General features: G+C 41.7%; 1 protein-coding gene across 1 annotated transcript in view; it reads right to left on the bottom strand.

Moving 5' to 3' along the window:
* Positions 1 to 1,441: 1,441 nt before the first annotated feature.
* The window catches only part of LOC108713552 (complement factor H-like), a 71,249-nt gene continuing 45,227 nt past the window's right edge, over positions 1,442 to 27,463 (bottom strand). The window contains 8 exon segments of the mRNA XM_018257109.2: positions 1,442 to 1,840; positions 3,951 to 4,136; positions 5,064 to 5,222; positions 5,225 to 5,254; positions 7,605 to 7,784; positions 10,573 to 10,770; positions 20,578 to 20,760; positions 21,885 to 22,061. Coding sequence (XP_018112598.2) covers positions 1,839 to 1,840; positions 3,951 to 4,136; positions 5,064 to 5,222; positions 5,225 to 5,254; positions 7,605 to 7,784; positions 10,573 to 10,770; positions 20,578 to 20,760; positions 21,885 to 22,061 — 1,115 coding nt within the window. The 3' untranslated portion in view covers positions 1,442 to 1,838.

A 27,463-nucleotide genomic window follows, 5' to 3' on the forward strand; every position in this document is an offset into this window, starting at 1 on the left:
CTATGCACAATTTGGAAGAGGAGGTGAGTCAGACGTATGGGATCTCTGATTCGATGCCAAAAGTTATTAACACCATAAGTGATTAACACCATACTGTATGTGTGTGTATATATATATATATATATATATATATATATATATATTTCCAACAGCAAAATGAGTTCAAACCACTTAGCAGGAAAGGGCTGCATAACGCATGCATGCTTTAGAACAAGGAACTCCTTACACATATATGTTAATTAGCTTTAATGTAAAAGCTCCCGGTTTTATTCACTGAAGTTTCCAAATTAAGAGTAAGCACAACATGTTTATACTATTTAGTCATACTGTTTGTTGAGGGAACTAAAGATTTGTACTACAGAGTTGTATACCAATAAGCAGTGCATGACTTATGTACAATGAGGGGCCTTGTTGTGGTATGTGAGTATACATATTTCTGTCCAAAGTGTGGTTTAGAAATATATAAACCATATATGCATCCCATCTGTGTGATTGCATCTCCTCCTTGCAATGATTCCAGAACTATGGGAAAAAGTCTGCATTGTGGGTAGTAGTACACTACCAACTTTACAAAGCACTGCTCCAGAAATCTGCATAGCTTAGAATTCAAGGTCAAAATTTTCACTAGCAGTGGGTTTACCCCAGGGAACTTTACATTTTTGGAAAGATTAATCCAAAATAATTAAAAGTGTGTTTCTACTTTAAACTACCCAACTGAAATGCTTTCTTCAATGTACTGGTTTTAGAAGAATTTCTTAAAATGTTGAAAATCACCTCAAAGCTTGCAACTTGGATCTTGCCCAATGTACCAAAAGTATGTGGCATGTAGGGCCCACAAAACATTCATTGTGCATACTAGTTTCATGACTTATATTATAACTACTTCAAATACAGACAGCCTGTGTGGTAAAAGCTCCTAAAATGTATGTTGACTTTTAAAAAACCTTTATTTTTGGAAAGGACGCATTCTGCCAAATCCAAAATGGGATAGCACCAAGCTATCAAACTGCAATGCTCTGGGTGTTTTAATGCTATTTCTAAAATTGCTTCAAATATTTCAGTGTGCTATCTCCCACAATTCCAAACATACTAAGATAAAACATCTTAAATATTATGTAATCTAAATATCTATTAAATATGCAAAGGGTCTTTTAAAGGGTCAGTTTAATGCCCAATATGCATAGAGTAGTATGTGGCATGTAAAGACTCCATCATTAAAATAGTGCATATGGATTTTCATGGCTGACTCTCTGGCTGCTGCAGAATAAGGACCCTGTATGCACATTATGGGGCCTATATATCATATTAAGTAAAACAATTAAAGCCAGAAAAGCGGTGTAAAAATCTGTGTAAGCTAAATGGCAAATTTTCATTTTATGCCATCCAAATCCCATGGACGCTATTATTTTAAACCACTACAGGCCTTGCGTAATCCATTAAATGAAATTAAAATGTATTTTATTGGTAATTTAGCAAATATGTTCAAAACCAGCCCACAGTATTATGAACCATTCAGTATTTTGTAAATACAAGTCATGCAAATCACTAAAGGCTGTTTCAGCAGGCATTGGAAAAGTAAGCCTTGGAAAAGATTACCAATCATTTCTGCATTAAAAATTTATAATAATATTTCATCCTCAGTAAATATAAAGTCAACAGGTAAAGTAAGAACAAGTAAGAGAATATAAAATATCTCAATGTATGCATATGTTGCACGGCCACAGAAAGGTTTATTGTTCAGCCATGAGTTGTAACATTCCTTTTCATCCAGTTACCACTGTCTGTATGTGCTTGAAATGGGTCCCCGAAAGCTGAATTCATTTTCATCTATACAATTCTTCTAGGAAGAATAAAACATTATTAACATCAATGTTTTGGAGGATTTGTATGTTCTTGATCTAGAACTCTATAGAACAAAAGGCTATGCATTCATAGAGAAAGGTGCATAGGTTTAAGCAGTACTGAGGTTCAGTTTTTCTTGTAAGTTCTGCACACTACAGGAAATTGTTATAGTTCTCTGTCAGGATGTTTTATGTTGGTCTGCAAGACTAAAATGTACCTAAACAGTTCTACATACAAAATGTAAAATGAACTACCATCACATCTTTATTATTAATATTATGCTGTGTAAAATGAAATTCACAGAAAAAAAGTGTTTAAAATAAATGGCAAGCTTATCAAGATGTGTTTAATTTTACACCATGCAAATGACAAATTTCTGCCGTTATTTTAGATTGCTTCCGGCGGAAGTAACTCTAATAAAAAAGACGAGTACAAATTTTACACCATGAAGCATGTTGTGTATTACCCCGCTGTTTTTTACACAGCATAATAAACATGCCCCATAGTGTGTAGTGACTGGGAACCATGGGTGACAGCTAGAGTGGTTTTCCAGCAATGCTCTTCACTGATGTTCTTTTGAGACCCTGGAATATTCTTCTGCGGGACTAAAAGAGAATCTGCACAGTTCAAAGATCAGACTACAGCAAACAAAGTGCAGGGAAAGAAGCCTTATCATAGTTAGGGACAGGTAAAAGTCAAAACAGGCAGCTAGGGCCAAAACCAATAAGCAGTTGGAAACCGGATAAACACACTTGGGCAGGCTCTGAGAACCGAAAGCCAGTATAGGCATGTGTACATCACAGAATTGGCAAAAGGGGACTGGGCACCAATTAAAGTTTCAGCATCAAAACATGCCCTGTCTCATTTTGTGCAGCAAATGGTGCAACCATGGGATTGACACTCTGAGAAGTATGAAAGTGTGCCAGTCATCTGGTGCATCTTACAGTACTCTCCTGCAGGAGAAAACATGGGAGCTCCCAGGGTTTAACAGAACATTTATTTGTGAAACAAACAGAAGCATGAGTGTCCCTAAAGTAAAGCCATGACCTTTCCTTGCAGTAAATCTCTCAATGAAGAAGATATGGCATTTTACCTCTGTATCTTCAAAAAGTTTTAGTTTACAGTACCTAAAATTCTTGGAGGGGGTTGAGGAACAGGACCAATGGGTGAACATGCAGGCCTTCTAGCTGAGCAGATACATGCTGCAGAGTCAGATAGAAATGCACCTGCTGTGCCTTCTACCACTTGATGCAAGTCAAAATGACTGGTTTAGTGACTATATGTCAGGAAATTCGTGGTTGTGAACTGCTATGTACTGACCACTGTTTCCCTGGGTTGAGCCACAGGAGGCAGTGTGGTTTGGGCCTGGCAGATAATATCAATGATTTTTCCCAATCTATGTTCCCTGGTAACTGCCTATGATCCACCTGCAGGGTCAATTAAGGGACTATTTAAGCCTGCCTCCTCCAATAACCTGCGTTGGATCATAAGCCTTTTCTGCTGAAAGAGTTCCTGTTCTGTAAGTCAGTTCCTCTGGTTCTGACTCCCCAGTTTTGACCTTGGCCTGTTATTTGGATTCCTGATGGTTTGCTGCCTGCCCTGGCCATCTGCCTGTCTTTGGACTGTGTTTTGCTTGGCACCTGCATAGACATTATGCCCGAACCTGGACTTTCTTTACTGTCTGCTCTGTATACACATTCCTGCTAAGGTACATGCTTTTTAGTTTTTCTTTATAAAATAATTTGGTAAAAACACAGTTTTGTTCATGCCTCTGTTTGTATGTTAGAACTTACACAGCACATAGGCAGCTTACAAACAGTACAACCAGCCATTCTGACTTTTTCTTTGACTCTGCCTGAACTGTGCTAGCCCTGACCTGTTGCTTGAACATTAGACTTTGTGCTGCATTAGAACTTTCTGTACTGAGAATTTCTCCCTGTCTTGCCTTGTTGTATTTTAATCCGATTACCTGTCTTGAACCCTTCCTTTCTGTTCGTTCCGAATAAAGCTGCATTTTGTTTAAACCCTCCTTGTCTGCATGCTAAAGCCCTTACAAAGGTTCTCTTCCACTTTCCACTACAACATGGAGTTGAGAGAATTCTACTTACATGTTTTAATGCATTTTGGGTAGGTAATTTGTGTTTTTGCACAGAGCCCCAAAGTTCCAGTACTGATAGTGAAACCAGTTTTACATTTAAATTGGATAAGTTCACCATCTTCGAAATAGACTGTATCCTTTGAATCTAGTTCCAACCCATTTTCCTCAAGCTGGGCATGACATAATCTGCAAATGTCTGCAACAGCAACAATTAAAGTTAGGGCAAATAAATAGATAAATACATACATAAAATATTGTACATACATGAATTATTAGATATGGGTCCAATACAATTTTATATAGCATTGTAGTTGGAGGGGGTATTTCGATCATATTTTTGCATCAACTTCATCCTTTACTGACCTGGAGATGGTTTCATAAATACCAAACGCCCTCTCCCTCACATAAGATGCTAAATACTGCATTCAGAGAGGGTAGTAGTTGGGCAGTACAAGGTCACCCCTTGGTTGTAAGTACAGAGTTACCCTGTAATTTGTGCCCACCAACACTCTTAACTTGTGTGTCTGAATGACATGCAAACTAGGGAGTGGTTTAGGCCACAATGCACTGATGTGTTCTTTACATATGTCTCCTAATGACTAAGCCTCCCTAAAAAGACACAATAAATTCCTACCATAAATCAATATATAGGTATAAGCTATAATGCAGCAATGTAATTCATAATGAATCAAATTAGAGTGAGTGTAGGACTGGCCAGACCAGGGAAAACTTTGACATAGTTGGGCATCTTGAATATATTGCAATATATGGGCAAATAATATCTGTTTTGTTTAGAGATGAGGGCATTTTTAGTATCTTTAATCTCAAAATATCTTAATGTCCTCCATCCTCCATGGTATCGTACTTTCTTCTCCATTTAGATTGTAAGAGCTATTGGGCAGGGCCCTCTTTACGTCTTATATCCATCAATATTTATATATAATCTATATGTTTGTTGTATACACCCTTCTATTTTACAATGCTGGTGAATTAGGCCTTTATAAGTACGTATTAATAATAGTAAGTGATAGAAAAGGTCCCTGCCCTGTAGAATGGCTAGAACATGGTTACAGGGATCATAGTAAGCAGCCTTCCTAGTGTAGTTTTATGGAAATGTACTCACCTGCATCAGTGCATTTTGGATAGGTAACATGTGATTTTGTACATAGTCCCACAGTGCCAGTAGTGATAGTAAAGCCAGCTTTACATTTGAATTGTATACGTTCACCATCTTCAAAATAGACTGAATCTTTATCCTTTGAATCTAGTTCCAACTCATTCTATCTAGTTGTTCCTGAGATATTTGGCAACTGTCTGCAATAGCAAGAATTACAGTTAAGCAAATAAATACATACGTACATGAAGCATTGTACAGAAAAGCTAATAAGCCATTGAATGCTATGCTTCCACCCCCCCACCTACAATTCGATATAAGTAAATATCCCAGCTTAACTATGAAATGGACAGGGAGCTGCTGTGGTTGAGATGCAACTGAGAATTTTTTGTAAGTACTGAGTTGTTGTTGCTGATGCTGTAACTGTCAGAGTGCACACATGACAGCATGGACAGTAGCAGACTGCCCTTTACTCCACTGACAAATATACAAGAGAGTTGTGTGTTCCATTGACCTTAGAACAAAAACCATTGCATTCTACACCGTTTATTTCTAGGACTAGTTAAACATCTACCTTCTTTGAATAGTTGCTCAGAATGGTATTTAAATCCCTGTTATTCCATGGTTTCTTCCAAATAACCATTAGTCCTGTTTCTGTCATTCCTTTTTTGTTGTTTCTCTTCATTAACTTTTTTCTTCTCCTTTACCTTAACCCTTCAGCTTATAACTGTCTCTGTTTTCCTTCTTTTTCATTATATTTCTGTTTTTCTCCTTGTCCAGTTACATCTGTCATACTGGCCATAGATATACCACTCTATCCTATTTTTCCCTATTTACTATTCATTCCTGTCTCTGTTGGACCATTATCGTATTTTCTCCATGTGCTCTTCTGTTCTTCATTCCTCACTTTGTGCCATTACCGCTTCTGAGTCCCTTGCCTTTCTCCAGATCACTTCTGCATTCTCCCTATATGATAGGCTCTCTTCTTTTACCTCCTACATGCCACTGAATCATCCTCTTCCCATGTGTTAATTTCCCATTGTCTCTGCCTTAAACCCAATCTCCATATACTAATTCTCCTTTTTCTCTTACTTGCTTAGACCTATGGACATGTGAACATTTGAGTGTGGTACAAGCATACAATCAGCAAATAGACAGCACCACACGTTTGTAGTATCTTTAAAAGGCCTTTATCAAAAAAGGGCTTAGTCCTCACACAGAATTACAATAGCGACGTTTCAGGCGCACAATCGCCTTTTCTCAAGCTAATGAGCTCATGTTAGTGCACACTTTTTATACCATTTGTAACATTGCCATCTAGTGGCTAATTATTATACAAAAAACACAGCTACATTATACAAAAAACATTGCATAAAATTTTCATCACCTCTGATGAAGTGCCAGAAGGGGGCATGAAATGCGTCAGGTGATCTAACATGTCATAGGGTAGGAGTACATCTGTTAAGGATGCCTGTTTGTTGTTTTAATTAATTTTTTCAATAAAGCTGGACAGTGATTTTTTACCCCAAGTGTGTGGAATGGCTTTCTCACCCACCAAAAACCCCTACATATGATGTCAACTGGATTGGAGACCAGTAAGTGGGAACCAGCACACCATTGGGACTGGACACAATGAAAGAATGGCCACGATATGGACTTGTGAGTTTTTTTCTCTTTTAAAGATACTACAAACGTGTGGTGCTGTCTATTTGCTGATTGGATCTACGGACTAGGTGGAGGTGGCCACCACAGACTTGCACACCGTCCATTATTCCCTAAGGGTGAGTGCTGACTTCTAATCCTCTTGTGGTACAAGCATAAACATACACATGTGTGTTATCAGTATACGGATATGTGAGCTCATAGAGAATGTGTGATATACTGTATATACTGCTGGTGGAATTTTAAAAAGTGCATGTACAGTAAAGCATTTACATGTAATACTTCTGGGTAAAATATTGACTTAAAGGAACAGTAACATCAAAAAATGAAAGTGTTTTAAAGTAATACAAATATAATTTAGTGTTGCCCTTCACTGGTAAAACTGTTGTTTACTTCAGAAACACTACTATTGTTTATATAAATAAGCTGCTGTATAGAAATGGGGGCAGCCATTCAAGGAGAAAAGACTTAGGTTACACAGCAGAAAAGCTCTGTAAAACATAATGGTGTTATCTGTTATCCACTATTTAACCTGTGCCATATAGCCTTTTTTCAATTTCCGCCATTGCTACTCAGCAGCTTGTTTATATGAACTATAGTAGAAACAGAAGCAAACAGATTGGTTTTACAAGTGCAGGGCAACAGTACATGATATTTTTTATTACTTTAAAACATTTTCTGGTGTTACTGTTCCCTTAAAGGGGGAATGCGAGAAGTTGCAGGGAAGTACATGTGTAGTGATTACACATTAAAATAAGTTGGGTTTTATATTTTGCAAAGGGCTTTTATGTCTTTTATAAATGGGCGACAGGTGTCTTCATCAATATTTTCACATGTATGCACCAACTGAACTTTTGCAAATTTTTCATGAAATCTTTAAAAACTTACCGGGGCTTCGACAGGTTGGATACTTTATGATTCTGTTTTTGCATACTTGAGTCAATGTATCTTTTGGAATCCATCCTTCCTTACACAAAAAGTTAACCGTTTCGCCAGGTTCAATTTCAGTGCTTCCATTTACAAATATATGCATTTCATCCATAGTCGTAAGTGACAATAAACAAGAACCTGAAAATTCAAAACACTTGGTTTTGTAAAGGACATGGAAATCCTCAGATACTAAACTTTCTCTAGTGAGAGGGCACATTTGACAGCACTAAATCATATCCTTACTTTTGGCAAATTCAATTTACAAAATAAAAATTAAAAAAAATGGTGTGTGCTCAAAATCCCCTCCTACTAATTTGTCCCCTGCTGACCATAAATATACAAAGTTACTGCAGCACAGTATGAAAAGTTAAAAAATGCTTAGTTGTGGTTTAATAGCTGACATACATCTAAATAGCAACACTTTGTACTGCACTGGGCCTTTTATCAAGCCTGGCTAAATTTGGGGAATTAGTTACTTTATTAGTTACACTGTGCAGGCGTCTATGCCCAAACACAAACTTAAGTGTAGGCCATCCATGAACTCTTCTTTCAGTTCCAGTTTTTAATTGTTTTATTTAAAACTCTATTAAAAACATCATTGTTCGCTTATATCAAGCAATAACCACAGATTCCCTTTATCACTATTCCTTGGCAGCTCCAGGAATCTCTAATATTCAGAAAATATAAGCTGCAGTACTCCAGACGTTGTTGAACAGGGGATGCTGCAACTTCCAGCTCAACATCATTTAGAGGACCATGGTTTGGATATCCCGATATCCCCAGATTTGCTCATTTACTTCATATCCATCTATAACCCCACATACATCATGTCCAAGCTATAACGAAATTGCCACTGCCAGTTCTAGGCCTACACCCTCCTTGCACTGCTGACTGTCTTCCTAGGTGAGTAACTGGCAGGGATTTTGATAGAAAAGGAATATAAATGTTGCCTATAATTCAGCATCTGCAACAAAAAACAGACAAAGTCAGGCTACCTTACTGAGATTCTGTTGAATATTGTGATGGAACAGATCCGGTTGCTTGTTAGTAGTATTAGGGGCAGTGCAGGGGGGAATTAATTAGTATGGACGCAGCAGAAGATATTTTATTGCTCTGTGGACTCCACTACAGGAAAATGGGTAATACGGCTGGAGAGCCTGAAACAGGAGTCTGTAGCAAGGAGGAGCCAGGACCCCAATATATAAGGGTCCCAGTGAAAGAGGGCTTGTGTTAGTTTAAGTCTAGCTCTGAGTGTGAGTTAAGCTGGCCATAGACACAAAGATTTGATCATACAAATCTTCGTTTCATATGATTTTCGGACTGTGTGTGGAGTGTCCTGATAATTTCTCTGCATGTATTGCCGATTTGACGATAGCAGTGGGAGGCTGTCACCAGTTTTGTCGGACATAACTCAGGGCAGAACATAGTCTGCAGCTTTGAAGTGGAGAATGGTCGAAGTCGAAGTTTTAAAGAGACAGTACATGATAAAATTCAATATTCGAATTTAGAAATTTTTTTCAACTTTGAATCAAAGTTGGACTATTCGATGGTCGACGTACCCAAAAATTACTTAGAAATTCGAAGTTTTTTACTTCAAAAATTCACTTCGACCTTTGACTGGTGTAACTATAGAGGAAGCAGACCCTGGGGTCATGGTCTGTGAGTAGGGGCTGGACTGCAGGCTCTGCTTCCTATATAGTTGCAAATACATAATTTCTCCTATATGAGGGCGGAGAACGGGTGGACAGAGGACGGGGAGTAGGTGGGGGGCAGGGTAGGAAATCCTGTCCTGAGGCCAGTATTACAAATTTACCGGCACTGTAGCTGCCGGTAATTTGTAATACCGTTAAGAAAAGGCCTTGCCCTCGGGTGGAAACTTTCCTTCCTCATCTTGCCGTTGCGCAATGTGGCCTGCCCCTTTTGCGGCACAGCTCCGCCCCTTTTTACGTCACTGCCCACCCCTTTAGTTTTGTTTTTACAAAGGTGCCAAACCTAGGCCCAGGGCAGGCTATTTCATTCTATTGCACATGCGTCTGCCCCAGGAAATCTAAATAAAGAAAAGAAGAAGAGGATTGCTTTGTGGTGCTCCCTGGAAGAACCCCGGGTCAGTGGAGTTTTCTGCTGATAGGAGCACTGCACCCGGGTGTCAGGTATGTAGATACAATCAAATGCTTTCCTTCTCCTTCTGAAACATGAATGTCTTGAGACAGTACCGACAACTTAAGGGGGGCAAGATGCTGCGGGTGAAATCTGCATATACACTATTTTTCATCAACGTAATTGGCTGCATGGGTGCATTAGCTCTGTCACTAGGGGGCAGGTTTATCAATTTGAATTTGGAATTCAAATTTTCGAGTTTTTTTAAGGCCAAAACTGTAAAATTCGACTAGGGAGTTATGCAAATTCGATTTGAGGTTTTTTTTTAAGTAATTGAATTAAATTTTCGAAATTTATCATACTCTGGCCCTTTAAGATCTCAAATTTGACTATTCGCCACCTAAAACCTACCGAATTGCTGTATAAGTCAATGGGAGAGGTCCATGGATCAATTTAGTGACGTTTGCAGCCTTTCTGACATTCAAGTTTTTTTCCGAGAGAAAAAAATCTAATTGAGTTTTTAAAACTCAAATAGAATTCAATTCAAATTCGATTCACGTTTTTGGGTCGATCGTATTCACCAGAGTTTTAAAAATTTGATTTTTATAATAAATTTCGATTGTTCATGGGAGTTTAAAAAAACTCACAGGAATTCGAAATTTGACCATTGCTAAATCTGCCCCTAGTTGTTAGGAGCACAGGTACCATTGTGAATGGCTTTGATGCACTTCAATATCATATCCATTTTAATGCTTTTCAGTAGTACGTGTGGAAGTAAATGAGGCTGAAATTCTTTTTTGCATGTCACAAAGTAGAATGTATTACTCACCTTTTTTAATACACTTAGGAAAGGGTAGGTTGCCTCTGTTGCACTGTATTCTTAACAACTTCTCATCAGATATTTCATAGCCATCTAAACATGCAAATCCAATCAACTCATTATGGCGGGTGTACAGCTTTTTATCACTTAGCCATTTCAGTCGAATATTATAAGCGGTTAGGTCTCTTTCTGTAACAGTACAGGGCTCTGGGGAACAGAGAAATAAAAATGACATATAGAAACCAAGTTAATAAGTGATTATGACCTGATTTAAATAGACAAAAGAACAAAATGGTTGAGTGCATGAATTGCTATTTTTGTAGGGGTAGTTTTCACAATGAGACCTTGACTCCTACTACAGATTATATATATGAGTACTACTAAGTGTTCTGCCCTAGTTTCTTTTCACAAATACTAATATTGTTCCTCCATCATCATAGTGTGTGCCACACGGGTATCTCTGGAAAACGACTATGCAGTTTTATATTCTTCAGTTTAATTTTAACAATACAGAAGAAATTCTGGTCATATCAGTTGCTTAAGAAAGAAGAGAAACAGGTAAAGGTAAGGAGAAAAGAGGAAAGAAGTGGAGAGAAATGTAGGAAGGGCCAAGGTGACTCTTTTAATGTAAGTATAATTCATTATATTGATATTACATATGAGGAATCCATGTTTCCATCCTTTTAGCAGTAAAGATCTATGTCCGCAAAGATGCCCAAGAAGTTCCCCATCTTTTTTTCTGCTGATTCACTGCACATGCTCTGTGCTGCTGTCAGTTACTAAGCTTAGGGGCCAACTCTAAATATACAGTACACATAGGATACAAATGTTGTAATATAAGGCTGATTAGTAATTAAAACATATAATTACTACATGGCAGGACAGAAACCAGTGCAGTTAGCATCAGAATTGAATAGGCAGCCCCGTAGCATCAGCTCAGGGGCGTTTCTGCCATGAGGCAAGGTGAGTACCTTACTTCAGACGGCATCTCCCCAGAAGTTACAAGGGGTGGCAAAAAGCCGTTCCTTGTAACTTTAAGAGCCAAATTTCTGTTTTTTAAACTGGAAATCTGGCTTTTCTAGCGCAGAGAGCGCAATTTTGCTCTCTGCGCTAGCGATGTAGCATTTCAAACACTGCTTCAGGCAGCAAAACCTGGAGCGCGCCTGCATCAGCTTATATTACAGAACAACCTCAGCAAAAGGTGTTGGGCACCCTCAGTGAATTCACTTACTAAGTTTTTTCCCCATGCTGGTGCTTATATAGGGAAAAATTGACAAGCCCAGGGGTGTCCTTTCCTAGCAGATGTATTAGAACAGTGATCCCCAACCAGTAGCTCGTGAGCAACATGTTGCTCCCAAACCCCTTGGATGTTGCTCCCAGTGGCCTCAAAGCAGGAGCTTATTTTTGAATTCCAGGCTTGGAGGCAAGTTTTAGTTGTATAAAAACCAGATGTACTGCCAAACAGAACCTCAATGTAGGTTGACAATCCACATATGGGCTACTAAATGGCCAATCACAGCCCTTATTTGGCACCCCAGGAACATTTTTCATGCTTGTGTTGCTCCCCAGCTCCTTTTACTTCTGAATGTTGCTCACGGGTTCTAAAGGTTGGGGATCCCTGTATTAGAACTTCCTCAAATAACTGATTCAGTCCAAACCAAAGCTAACAAAATAACGGATTGTTTCAAATATTTTGGTGAACCCTCACTCACTGTATGTAGGGTGTCTCTGACAGAGTAGCAGCCCCGTCCAGCCGCAAATCACAGCAAATTCAGTGTGTCTTTATTTCTCACACATGTTTCGAATATAAATATCCTTCATCAGTGTCAGGGAACCGGGAGTTCCCTCTGGGGAGTAGTCCGGATTTAGGAGGAAGCCCCTCAGGAGGGATCAGGATCGTGGTATCCAGGGATTTAAGCAGAAAGGGTAATCGAGTTCAGGCAACAGGTCACAAGGCAGGCAGAATATAATCAAAGTCCAAAGTCCAGGCAGGGGGTCAACAACAAGAGATCAAACAGGAATATCCTCAGGGATAACAGGAAAAGGCAACAGGGAACCCAGGAATCAATATAGGAACGAGATCCTATTTTCGGGCGCCATCTTAGCGCCTCAGGCGTCCTTTTAAAGGGGTTTTTTGGCTCCCTTGCGTCGGCGTCAGCACGTCTGCGACCGACGCGCTGCGCCTGCGTCCGTCGCGCCGTTGTGACGTCTTCGCGCCTGCGCACTTGCGCGCAGGCGTCTCTGCGCCGGCGCCGCTACCCACGTGGCGGCCATGGGCGCCGCCATTTTGGGAGCGGCGTCGGAAGGGATAGCTGCGCCGCCCAGAGCTCCTGGTCCTGCTCCGGGCGGCGATCGTGACAGTACCCCCCCCTCACGGGGGGCCTCAGGACCACCGGGACAAGGTTTCTGGGGAAACTTGGCGTGAAAATCCCTCACCAGACGAGGAGCGTGAACATCACGGTGTCCTTCCCAGGAGCATTCTTCAGGGCCAAAGCCCCTCCACTGAATGAGGTACTGAAGGGACCCTCTGGAGATCCTGGAGTCTAGGATTTTCTCCACCTCGTACTCGAGTTGACCCTCCACAGAGATGGCAGGAGGAGGAGATTGACCGCCAGAGAACCGGTTGGTGATGGCGGGTTTCACCAGAGACACGTGGAACACGTTGGGGATTCTCATCTCTGGTGGAAGCTGAAGTCTGACAGCCACAGGGTTGATTATCTCCAAGATGGGAAATGGACCCACGAATTTTGGACCCAACTTGGGAGATGGTATCTTCAACCGGATATTCCTGGAAGAGAGCCAGACATTGTCACCCACCTTGTAGGGAGGAGAGGATCTTCGACGACGATCCGCGAAAGTCTTATGAACAAGAGCGCTCTTCTCTAGGTTCAACTTGGTAGCAGCCCAAATAGCAGACATATGAGCTGCGGAATCGTCAGCAGCCGGGACGTCAGATAACACAAAGTCTTGGGGAAAAGCTTGAGGATGCTGCCCATACACCGACATGAACGGAGATCTTCCTGTAGAGGAATGACAAGCATTATTATGAGCGAATTCCGCCCATGGGAGGAGATCAGACCAGTCATCCTGGCAGAGGGATACGTGGTTCCTCAGGAACTGTTCCAGGGCTTGGTTGACACGTTCAGCTGCCCCATTCGTCTGCGGATGGTATGCAGACGAAAACTGAAGGACAATTCCCAAGTCTTTGCATAGTGAACGCCAGAATTTGGCAGTAAACTGAGGGCCTCTATCGGAGACGATCTCCACCGGGAAACCATGCAGGCGGAAGATGTACTGGATAAATAGCTGGGACAACTCCACCGCAGAGGGCAACTTCTTCAGGGGGATGAAATGGGCCATTTTGGAGAATCGATCAATGACAACCCAGATCACAGTGTTCCCACCAGAGGGAGGAAGTTCGACAATGAAGTCCATGGACAAGTGGGTCCAGGGACGAGAAGGAACCGGCAAAGGCTGTAGTAACCCACTGGGGCGAGAGTGGCTAGACTTAGATGTGGCACAAACATTACAAGCAGCAACAAAGTCCTTCACATCTTTGCGGATATCAGGCCACCAAACCAGGCGTCGTAAGAGTTCAAGAGTCTTAGCTGGGCCAGGATGTCCGGCTTGCCTGGAGCAATGGGTCTGTTGCAGGATAGGCAGACGCAGCTCAGGAGGAACAAATGCCATTCCAATGGGTGTATCAGAAGGAGCAGAAGACTGACCAGCCAAGATTTGGTCGGCAAACTGTGGATACAGGGAGGCAATAATCTTGATTGGAGGAATGATTGGCTCTTGTCTCTCAGGAGAGCGGTCCACCGGAGTGACGCTACGAGACAAGGCGTCGGCCTTCTGATTCTTGGAGCCTGGGCGATAAGACAAGATAAAATTAAATCGAGAGAAGAAGAGAGCCCACCTTGCTTGTCTGGGGTTTAGCCTCTTGAGGGACTGGATGAACTCGAGATTCTTATGATCGGTGTAGATCTGAACAGGAATCAGAGAACCCTCCAGGAGGTGACGCCACTCTTCAAGGGCAAGTTTGACAGCCAAGAGTTCTCGGTTCCCGACATCATAGTTCTGCTCTGCGGACGAGAACTTCTTGGAGAAATAAGCACAGGGATGCAACTTCCCATCAGCGGGGTGTCTCTGGGACAGGATGGCTCCAGCTCCGACTTCAGAAGCATCGACTTCGATGCAGAAGGGTAGTTCAGGATTGGGGTGTCGGAGGACAGAAGCGGACGTGAAGGCCTCTTTCAAGGACTGAAAAGCTTCAATGGCAGATGGAGGCCACAAGCTGGGTTTACCCCCTTTCCGGATGAGGGCCAGGATAGATGCAATGCGGGAAGAGAACCCCCGGATGAACTGCCGATAATAGTTAGCGAATCCGATAAATCTCTGGATTGCCTTGGTACTCAGCGGGATAGGCCACTCCTGGATGGCAGACACTTTCACGGGATCCATCTCAAATCCCTCAGGAGAGATAATGTATCCTAGGAAGGGGATCTTGGACACTTCGAAGACGCACTTCTCCAACTTGGCGAAGAGAGAGCTCTTCCTCAGACGAGAGAGTACCTCCTTCACCTGGGAGCGATGGCTTTCTAGGTCTTTAGAAAAGATCAGGATGTCGTCCAGGTACACGACTACGAACCTTCCTAGGAGATCCGGGAACACATCGTTAACAAACTCCTGGAAGACGGAAGGGGCATTGCAAAGGCCAAAGGGCATAACGAGATATTCATAGTGCCCGTCACGAGTGTTGAAAGCCGTCTTCCATTCATCACCCTCACGGATGCGAATGAGGTTGTACGCCCCCCGGAGATCCAACTTAGAGAATATCTTCGCCCCCTTCAGCTGGTCGAAGAGCTCTACGATCAAGGGCAGAGGGTACCTGTTTTTTACAGTGATTTTATTCAGGCCCCGGTAATCTATACATGGCCGAAGACCTCCGTCCTTCTTCTCCACGAAGAAGAACCCAGCCCCTGCAGGAGAGGTAGAAGGGCGGATAAACCCCCGCTGGAGATTTTCTTGGATGTATTCCTTCATTGCGGTAGTCTCAGCAGGAGAGAGAGGGTAAGTGCGGCCTCTGGGGGGCATGGCTCCTGGCAGGAGTTCGACAGGACAGTCGTAGGGACGATGTGGAGGAAGGAATTCCACAGACTTCTTACAGAACACATCGGAGAATTCCTTATAACAGGAGGGAAGAGACTTTAACTCGGTTGAGGAGATAGTTACCTTCTTGAGGGGTTTAGCAGGAAGGCAATGTTGTAAGCAGAATGGGCTCCAACGAGAAACCTGCCCTGTGGACCAGTCTATGGTGGGATTGTGCAGGCGCAGCCAGGGGAGACCCAAAACAACAGGAACAGCGGGACAAGAGATAATAAGGAACGAAAGTCTCTCTTTATGCAGGGCCCCAACCTGCACAGGTAGTTCGCCAGTGGTCATCGTGAGTACAGACTCCAGGGGTTTATCATCTATGGCAACGATCCGCATAGGAGAATGCAAAGGAAATAAGGGAATTCCCATGTACTTAGCAAAGAGAGCGTCCATGAAGTTACCCCCGGCTCCGGAATCGATGAAAGCATTCCCGAAGATGGTTTTATCAGTCAGACGAATCTGGAAGGGAAGAAGAAACCTGTGTGAGTTTTCTTGGGTCTTCTCCTGAAACCAATCTCGAGACTTTTGAGTAGTGCCCCCTACATGAGTTACCATAGACATACCTCGGGGTACAAAACTCTTAGCCTTTGCAGGACAGGCATTGGCAAAGTGGGAATGTCCGCCACAATACAGACACAGGCCTGACATCCGTCTGCGGAGTCTTTCTTGTTCAGTGAGGCGAGTTCTTCCCACTTGCATGGGTTCCTCCTGGAGGGAAATGGATGCTTGGGCAGGCGGAGTGACAGGAGCCTGCAGGAGAGGCCTCTGGAAGCGGGGTGCCAACAAGGGTTGAAACTTCCTGACACGATCTCTCAGGGTTTGATGCTCTCTCAGAAGAGTGTCCACCTTGACAGCCAAGGCGATGAGGTCTTCAACTTGCGTGGGTAATTCACGGGAGACCAGGTCATCTTTGATGCGAAGGGAGAGACCATTATAAAATGCAGTATGGTATGCGTCGTTGTTCCAACGAGTCTCAGCAGCAAGTGTACGGAATTCAATAGCATACTCCGCTACACTGCGACTCCCTTGGCGGATTTGGAACAGACGGGAAGCAGCGGATGTCACCCGGCCGGGAGCATCGAAGACGATCCGGAATTCTTTGAGAATAGCTTCTGCGTCATCCATCAGTGGGGACTGCTTCTCCCAGTGTGGAGATGCCCACTCGAGAGCTTTCCCTGCCAGACGAGTAATCACGAACCCCACCTTGGCACGTTCAGAATCAAATTCGGTGGGGTGTAGGGCAAATCGAATCTGGCACTGATTCACGAATCCTCGACAGGCTTGAGGATCGCCATCGTAGAGAGGCGGAGCAGGAATATGTGGACCAGAAGTGGAGGGCTGGGTAGCCATGGCAGCAGCCGCTTGCGGAGGAGGTGCCGGCAGGGGGGTCGCTGGTGTCAACAAGGAGAGCTTTTCCAGAATCGCCTCCAGCGTGTGTCCCACGTAACTCTGCCGGGCTTCATACGCCTCCATGCGGGAATGCAGGCCCCGAAAGGCCCTGCCGAAATCTGGTTGAGCTTTCTCAGTGGAATCCATGGCCCGAAAATAATGTCAGGGAACCGGGAGTTCCCTCTGGGGAGTAGTCCGGATTTAGGAGGAAGCCCCTCAGGAGGGATCAGGATCGTGGTATCCAGGGATTTAAGCAGAAAGGGTAATCGAGTTCAGGCAACAGGTCACAAGGCAGGCAGAATATAATCAAAGTCCAAAGTCCAGGCAGGGGGTCAACAACAAGAGATCAAACAGGAATATCCTCAGGGATAACAGGAAAAGGCAACAGGGAACCCAGGAATCAATACAGGAACGAGATCCTATTTTCGGGCGCCATCTTAGCGCCTCAGGCGTCCTTTTAAAGGGGTTTTTTGGCGCCCTTGCGTCGGCGTCAGCACGTCTGCGACCGACGCGCTGCGCCTGCGTCCGTCGCGCCGTTGTGACGTCTTCGCGCCTGCGCACTTGCGCGCAGGCGTCTCTGCGCCGGCGCCGCTACCCACGTGGCGGCCATGGGCGCCGCCATTTTGGGAGCGGCGTCGGAAGGGATAGCTGCGCCGCCCGGAGCTCCTGGTCCTGCTCCGGGCGGCGATCGTGACAATCAGGTGCTTGTTACAATGTGAATAATACCCAAGCTATTAATTAACCCTTATCCGCCAACAATAAAAAAGTCAGCTCCAAGTCATGGCCAGACAAATCAAATTGTTGCTCAACAGAATATTGCCATTTAGTGGCCTATTCAGAAAATGCACCAAAAGCTTTTAGAAGGATATTGTTAAAGAACCATGTTCTCATGGACAGTTACATTATTACACAGTATAAATTTTTTTTGAAACAGTAGTCACTTAAATTGTTACAAAGTATAATAAATAGTGTAAAATCATACCATTTTGCAATATTCAGTCCAGTTTCACATAAGGAATATTCAGACAAATAGAATTGTTCAGTCTAAAAAGGTAAAAAAAGTACCAAATCCACTATTTTGGATTCGGCCCAACCCCCCGAATCCTTCTCGAAAGATTCGGCCGAATCCAAATCCTAATTTGCATATGTCAAATAGGGGTGGGAAGGGGAAAATATTTTTTACTTCCTTGTTTTGTGACAAAAAGTCACGCGATTCCCCTCCCCAAATTTGCATATGCAAATTAGGATTCAGATTCGGTTCAGCTTGGCAGAAGGATTCAGCCGAATCTGAATCCTGCTGAAAAAGGTCAAATCCCAAACCGAATCCTGGATTCAGTGCATCCCTAGAAAAAAAGTAGTGTTAAGCTATAAAAGCATTTGTATCTAAAGGCATCATTTAATCCCCATGGTTCCAATGCATTCAAGATCTCAATCCATTTTGCTTCGCATTGAAGGAGCATCCGCTTTCTATCACCCCCACGCAATGGTAGTTTAACTTCCTCTAATACTAGCCATCTTAGACTAGCACTGTAATGTCTATGATCAAAAAAAAATGCTTACCTACAGGAGTATGTGTTTTTATGTCAGAAGAATCATAATTAGTAATAGAACGTTTATGCTCACTAATCCTTATGCACACTTCTCGTTTGGCCAACATATATCTTTCCGCAAGGGCATTTTAATCCATAAACTACACTCTCAGAATTGCATGTTCTGTATTGTTTAATAGGTAACTTATTACCCTTCTGCGGGTGAGTTACAAAAGCACCCTTAATAATAGAATTACAGTAAATGCAATTCAAACATGGAAAGGTTCCCATTTTAGGTGGTCCCAAAAAACGTGTCCTTTTCCGGGGACGTGTTACGTCTGATTTCACTAAACTGTCAGCAAGATTGTTACCATGCTTATAGATGAAAATTGGTGGTTTTCTGCATACTCTACTGAGAGTTTGGTCTTTTTGTAACATAGGCCACTATTGTATCTCATTGCTATTTGGGCCAAATGTGGAGACAAAAGGTATACTTTCTATTTTTGTATCACCATGCAATTCTTTCTTTCCTTGTAATAGAGAGGCTCTGTCAATTTTCAACACTTCATCACGTGTCACAATAAGGCTTTCCCTTTCATAACCCCTTTCCACAAACTTCTCAATAAGGTTATTACTACTAGCTAAGTACTTCTGATCTTCCGAGGCTCTTAATTCTCAGGAATTGTCCTTTGGGTATGCCTTTTAATGTCCCCAGAGTATGGTAACTGCTTCCAATTAGCATATTGTTACATTCTGTAGGTTTAGTATACAGATCTGAATCTAGTTTGTGAATATTCTTTAAACATTGACATCAAAATAATTTACACAGTTAGTACTAAATTCAGCAGTAAACTTAATTGTATGATGTTGTCTATTGATATGTTCAAGGAATTCCTTAAGTGTATTTTCATTCCCACTCCAAATCATGAAAATGTTGTCCACAAAGCGCAAATAGCATTTTATAAATGAATGCTTTTTACAGCTTAACACTACTTTTTTCCTTTTTAGACTGAACAATTCTATTTGTCTGAATACTCCTTATGTGAAACTGGACTGAATATTGCAAAATGGTACGATTTTACACTATTTATTCTATTTATTATAGTTTGTAACAATTTAAGGGACTACTGTTTCAAAAATGTTTTTATACTGTGTAATAATGTAACTGTCCATGAGAACATGGTTCTGAAACAATATACTGCTAATAGCTTTTGGTGCATTTTATGAATAGGCCACTAGATGGCAATATTCTGTTGAGCAACTATTTGATTTGTCTGGCCATGACTTGGAGCTAACTTTTTTATTGGCGGATAAGGGTTAATAAATAGCTTGGGTATTATTCACATTGTAACAAGCACCTGATGAAGGATATTTATATTCGAAACATGTTGTGTGAGAAATAAAGACACACTGAATTTGCTGTGGTTCTCCAGAGTTTATTTTAAAGCTAACAAAATAACGGCCTTTTGCACAAATCCTGCATGTAGAGAGACATGATGCCTTGGGATTTCAATAGAGCAAACTCTAATACATCTTCTAGACAAAGAAGCCCACCTATAAGATATATTGGATCTAACTGTTGATGATTATTTGACACCCAACTCCTGCAAAAAGACAGAATGAAGAGAAACAGATGCTTAGAGAGGATAATGAAGATTAACTTGATTATTTCAGAAACTGTACCAAATTTTTGATTGATTATATTTAGAAAACTTCTTATTGCAGTATGCTGAAGCGCATATTTAATTTTTATTTTCATGGTAGTTACCCTTAAGGATCAATTGCAAACTCACTGAAAAGTTATGTCCCATGTGGCCCCCCCTTAATGGTAGAAAATAAATATTGGTGCAGTTTTTATGTAATTCATATCTTACTTTTTGTGACATACTAATTAAAAACCTAAGAATGTTAAATGTGTTTATGGAATGAAAAGGCCACATACCTATACATATTGGTGGATCATCCCATTTTCCATGGCTACACATAACCGCTTTGCTTCCTTCAAGTATGTAATATTCTGGACACTTATAATTCATTACTGTGCCATGTTTATTGGTAGGCTCTCTGTTTTCTAGTGTGTCCCCAAACTGTATCACAGGGGGAGGTCCACAGCTCTGTCCTTGTTCTATAAAGAAAACAGGGTTAACATTGATACTGAATATCTTATTATAGCTTTCTCTTCTGCCTACCCCTAGTTCTGATGGCAGTGAAAGAGTTAATGTAAAAAGAAGCACACTAAAATTTAAGAGAGGTGGCAAGATGATAATAAAATATGACATTCAAGAGAAACAAATAATATAATATATATAAAGGCCAAACCTATGGCACCGCAGGCTGACTAACTTTGGGTAAAATGCTCAGTTTCAGCCACTTGTATTGGTAAATAAGCTTTGAAATGGTTAACTGATCTCATATTATGTAGTAACAATGGTATTGCTATTACAGTATAATGCTCTGGATCCTACCCTACCGCTGTATTCATAGGGTTCGGCCTGTGCCCCCCAGGCTGATGTTCAACTAAGCTCCCAAATCCTCTGATATCCCAAGTTATTCAGAAGGGGTTGTCTTAGAATTATGAAGGCTGATGCATAGCTCTATGGGGCTGGGACCTGTTTCATAGTGTCTCTGTAACACTTAGGATATATTTAGAAATGATGGACCGCTGCTACTTAGTTATCTCGACTGTTCACTAAGCAGTATAACTGTATTTTGTATTTATTTTTATAAAACTATTCATAATACATCCATTCTAATATTTTTTGTTTAAAATGATTGCAAAACTGTAGTAATTTACTATGTCACTGTATGCATATGTTACAGAGATAATTTGTGTATCCAACAACTTGCCAGCATGCTGTACAAATTATTTTGTATACAGAGCTACTGATGGCAAGTCTCATTTATGAAAGCAGTGAAATTCAGATGCAAATTGCCATGTTTTTTTTAATCTACAATGCAACAGTTTTCATAGGAATTTCAAAAGTTGCATCCACAGCAATGCATCAATACAGAGCAAAGTAGCATCTGTTTTGGAAAAGCATTTACAAGTTGCATAACATGCCATTTCTGCTAAGAAAGCCCTAGCGTTACTACAAGATTTAGACTGACAATAATTCATTCCCTTGCATCAATGCCTGCACTGTATGCTACACAATTCATCATAGCAGAATAAAGGGGGGTATTGGTGCTCACCACACTCTGCAAAGGAACATGTATAGATGGATGCTAATTTTTGTGCAGCAAACTTACTTCTACATTCTGGCAGTTCCATCCACTGAGAATTCTTACAAACTGCTGAATTTTGGTCCTTGTAAAAAACATAACCTGAGTTACACATATAAACAGCTCTTTCTCCAGAGCTATAATTAGCTTTCTCATCCAGTAGCACAGCATTGTTTATTTCTGGAGCTGATTCACAAGATGTATCTGGAAGAAAGGCAACAAAATACACAATTGAATTGAAAGATTTGTCTTTTATAATGTGGAATTCAAGGGAATACTTGAAAGAAAAACAGGAGAAGAATCAGGAGAAGCTTTGTGGCATCTTCTATCTATTATTCAGTAAAGTGACACAAATCAAACTTACAATCATATAAAAAAGATTGGGAACCCCTCTCAGCCTGCATAATAATCTACTCCACTTTCAACAAAAAAGATAACGGTGGTATGTCTTTCATTTCCCCCCAGGAACATCTGAGTACGGGGTGATTTCTGGACAAAGATTTTTAGTGAAGATGTATTCAGTTTTATGAAATCAAATGTGAAAATCTGGCTGTGCAAAAATGTGGGTAAATTTTGCTAATTTCAATGCATGTAATTGCTCAATACTGATTACTGGCAACACCAAATTGGTTGAATTGTTAAGCCTTGAATTTCATAGGCAGGTGTGTCCAATCACGAGAAAAGGTATTTGAGGTGGCCAGTTACAATTTGTGTAACTGTAAGGAATGTAATCAGGAAATGGAAGGCCACAGGCACAGTTGCTGTAAAACCCAGGTCTGGCAGGCCAAGAAAAATAAGGGAGCGGCATATGCAGAGGATTGTGAGAATGGTTACAGACAACCCAAAGATCACATCCAAAGACCTTTGACATCTTGCTGCAGATGGTGTATCTGTACATTGTTCTTCAATTCAGTGCAATTTGCACAAAGAACATCTGTATGGCAAGATGATGAGAAAGAAGCCCTTTCTGCACTCGGCCACAAACAGAGTCACTTGTTGTATGCAAAAGCTCATTTAGACAAGCCACAGTCATTTTGGAACAAAGTGCTTTGAACCGATGAGGCAAATGTAGTTATTTGCATGGCGGAGGAAGAACGCAGTCAAATTTGGTGGAGGTTCCATCATGCTGTGGGACTGCTTGGCTAGTTTAGGGACTGGGGCCCTTGTTAAAGTCGAGGGTCGGATGAATTCAACCCAATATCAACAAATTCTTTAGGATAATGTTCAAACATCAGTTACAAAGTGTAAGGGGCCCGAAGGCTCAGCCAGGAGTAGCGGACCAAGGAGGAAGCACCAGTCCAATAGTTCGAGGTACAGGCAAGGGTATAGAAAGAGAGTGGTCGAAGTCCAGGCAATAAGGTCGGTTCAGGCAGCAAAGGTTCAGAATACGAAATCAGGCAAAGGTCAATACACAGGATCAGGAATGATAATCACAGGAAGCGCACCCAGGAACTCACGAGGAAGAACCTATAGTAGGGCACAGTCTGCAGTGCTTCAGCATCTTTTATAGGCCTCCTTTGGCGCCAAAACAGACGCAGTGGTGTCATGACGCTGGCGTCTTCACGCAGGCGTCATCACGCAGGCGTTTTGACGCTGGCACTTAGGCGCCGGCGGCCAATCCGATGCTGGCGGATATTCTGACGCTGGCGTGATGTCACAGAGCTGCGACCAGAAGGAAGCACATGGAGAACGCCGCCAACATGGACTCCGCCATCTTGGAACGCCAGGTAAGAACTCCTTACACAAAGTTGAAGTTACGCAGGGGTTGGATATTCCAACAAGACAATGACCCTAAACACACTTTGAAATCTACAAAGACATTTATGCAGAGGGAGAAGTACAATATTCTGGAATGGCCGTCACAGTTCCCCTACTTGAATATCATGGAAAATCTATGGGATGATTTGAAGCAGGCTGTCCATGCTCGGCAGCCATGAAATTTAACTGAACTGGAGAGATTTTGTATGGACGAATGGTCAAAAATACCATCATGCAGAATCCAGACACTCATCAAAGGCTATAGGAGGCGTCTAGAGGCTGTTACATTTGCAAAAGGCTCAACTAAGTATTGATGTAATATCTCTGCCCACATTTATGCACCTGTCTAATTTTGTTATGATGCATATTGCACATTTTCTGTTAATCCAATAAACTTTGTCATTACTGTTTCCATAAGGCATGTTATATATAAAAAGAAAGCTGCTACTTTGAAAGCCCAGCCAATGATAAACAAAACTCCAAAGAATTAAGACAGGTTCCAAACCTTTTCCTATGACTGTATTTGTAATGAGAATCATGATGTGCAAGGAGGCCTGAAGCCCATATGAACTATAAGTTTACCAGCTGTTTGGGTGGGCTTAGCGTCATAATAATGCATTGCTGATATGGCAGCACAGCCCCCTTAGACTTTGGAGGGTATAATGATGTGTAGAGTGCTTCTTGTCCCAGATACCTTTGTCTAAAAAAAAATTACATTCTCTTTATAAAAATATTCTCAATAAACAAAACCAGTGATGTGTACAGCTACTTACAGAGTGAACTATGTAAACAAAACTAAAAAACAAAATATATAATGATGCAAATGACTTGCATGACTGAGTAGTCTGATATGAAAATACAACTAGACGGCCTTTATATAAGCAACCAAGTTACTAATAGCTCCTCTCCAAAGCCACGGCATTTCAAATTGCAAGCATTTTCTACTTTCCACTGCTGCAACTGAAAGTGAAATGGCAGAGCAGCTGCTGATATGTCTGATGCAAATAATCTAGCACAAAACTGGAAAAAATGGTTACTTGATACTGAAAATCTTGTGGAGACGGTGGCTATAGTGCTAGCTCATTGTGCTAGTTCTGCAGTATATGATATTTATTGCACTCTGCCTACTGACAGCACTGACAATTACACCAAATGCTCCAAAGCTCTCTCTGACTACTTCAGCCCTAAACCAAATGTCAGATAGAAATTCTGAATTGCTAAACAGGCAATATTCTGATAGGATAGAGGACAAAAGTAAACAGTGTCACAGCCTATCAGCATACCGCTCAACCCCTAACATCATTCAGAAAGCTGCTTTGTGCCAATTTTTTTCTAGGTATTAGGGTAGTGGCAGATGGGGAGATTAGTTACCCCCCGACTAATCTACCTAAATGCCTTCCCGCTCGCAACAATACAAATCGCTGGCGGGATGTTATACGTTTCCGAAGTTCGGAAATCCGAATTGATCTGTATGCTATCCCGCTGTTGATTCGTATTCTTGCCAGCGGGAAGACATTTTGGGGAGATTAGTCGCCCCGAACAGAAGATTTGTCGCTGAGCTCTGCTACTGCAAGAAATTGTTCCCAAGGTTAGGGCCACATGGGTTACAGCCCACTCTTGTAAATGTATATTAATTAATAGCTGCTGGATTTGGAATGAATTATTACTGTATTTATGATTGCTTCTGTATCTATATTTTATGCTCTCTATATCTGCGATATTGCGTTTAGTAATTAAATGGTTAATTAATCACTGTTTACAGATGTAATGAAATGGCTATCATCATTTATAGATGTAGAAAGCGCAGTACCCCTTCCACTAGACAAGGGGTTTTAGTTTGTTGAAAGCATTCATTTATCCAATATCTTGTGAGTGTTTTTTAAAAGTCAAATAAAGCTGTCTTAATCTCTCACACTTGGAGCTCTTCCTCTTTGTTTTTTTTATGTATAAGAACCACTGGTGCTCATGTACATATAATATATAGCGGCCCTGCGTTTATCTTTGATCTCCTGCACTGAAGCTGCCAGGACAAGTTGCAGTTTTAAACTTAATGAAATAAAGGCTTTTGGCAGAGAGCCCAGAATACTCATCCGGTCTCTTGGGAGAACTGAGACTTGCAGCTTAAAGGGAAACTTCTCCACACCTCCATTAGCAAAACTGTAAAAACACATAAAGCATGACCCTAAGACCCCCATAAGTGTGTTCAAACAATCCATAACCCATATTAAAATTTGTTAAATGGGTGTAGTGTTTGTGGGTGTGGACACAAAATCTGTGTGGTCAAAAAAATTCACTGCACTACCCGTTCTTGCTCTTCTTGTTCCTCTTTACAATTTTCAAACGTTGGGAAGTATGTAAGCATTATACGCAAGGTTGCCATCTGGCCAGGGCTGGTGCTGGTATTACAAATTTACTGCCAATTGTGATGACACAATGCAGGGTGTAGCAGAATCCACATAGCAATGACAGACTGTAGGGTACAACTTAGCTTTATTCCTGGCTGTTCTCTGCACACTCTCTACCCCTCCCCATCCACTTTCCTTTCTTGTGTGCATAAACTTTCTTCTACGTCCCTCCATGCCAGTACACATGGGGCATTGCCCCTCCCAGACCTGGAGGTAGGACCTATAACATAGCCAATCAAAATGAATCATGACCTATAAGACCACATGACTTCCTCCTCACCACAGTTATTTTTTGTCCTACTGGACAGGGAGGTAGGATCTCCCTCCTCACTTTTTATTTATTGGTGAATTTTGAGAGAAATCAAACACAGTTTTTGTTTTTTCTTTTGTATTTTCTTTTTGTTTATTTATTTATTTTTTTCCTCTGTGTGGACACAGCGGGATGATTCCCATGTAATGGACAAGATTTTACCTGATGCCTCAAGACGCATAATCTGTAAATTATTGCTTATTGGGAAGAAGTGTGTGTGGGCATACCCATGGTCCTAGCCCTGTGCTAAAACAGCCCCCCGCTATATGCCCAGCGAGGCACAAGATTCAATCTAGTGCTTTTTTGGGAACAGACACAGGTGTGGGTTTCCCCCATTGTTACCTGTGAGCTTTTGGACTCCCCTTTTCTTTTGAGTTATGTGAGGCTTTACAGAACTCTACAGAATTTCTGCAAAAGGGCCACGGGTATGCATATGGGCTAGTTCTAACAGCCTGAACTGGTGAGTATGATTCTTCATTATCTACTGTGTGTAGTGCACTGGGAAGTCTGCATGCTAATTAGCTAATTATGTCCCTCAGCTGAGAGCTATTGGGGCTTTGGCTGGAGTTTCCATCCAGCTAATTAGTCACTATCTGATAAGGTGCAGGTGTGCCTTCGGCCTGTTGCTATTGCTGTTAATATTTTAAGCCTTGTATGGGTGAACCTGCATCCTCTGGGCAGACACAGAAGTTATATTGGCTCATGTTACTAAGGCTCCTCCAGGAAGGGCTAGAGGTTGCACTGCTCAAGCAGTATGGCATCTCCTTCCTTCTTCTGAGTCTGCTCTTAACAAGCAGTGTTCCACCTGTCTGGATATTCCTGCTGACAAACCTGAGCTATCTGGTAAGGTGCCTGTGTTCCTCTGACTTCTTGTATTATCTGAAGTCTTATGTTGTGAGCTGGCGTCCTCTCTGCAAAATGTAGTATTGGCTACAGTATTGACTTTAAGTACTGGCTGGTGAATCCCTCTGCCTAAGCAGTGTGGTACCTGAATCCGGTGAGTTTGATTTCTCAGTATCCATTGCGTATTTGAAATATTAATTTCACTGGGAAATCTGCATGTTAATAAGCTTAATATGTCCCTCAGCTGAAAGCTATCAGGGCTTTGGCTGGAGTTTCCATCAAGCTAACTA

The sequence above is a fragment of the Xenopus laevis genome, chromosome 4L, assembly GCF_017654675.1.
Source record: "Xenopus laevis strain J_2021 chromosome 4L, Xenopus_laevis_v10.1, whole genome shotgun sequence".
Classification (NCBI taxonomy): domain Eukaryota; kingdom Metazoa; phylum Chordata; class Amphibia; order Anura; family Pipidae; genus Xenopus; species Xenopus laevis.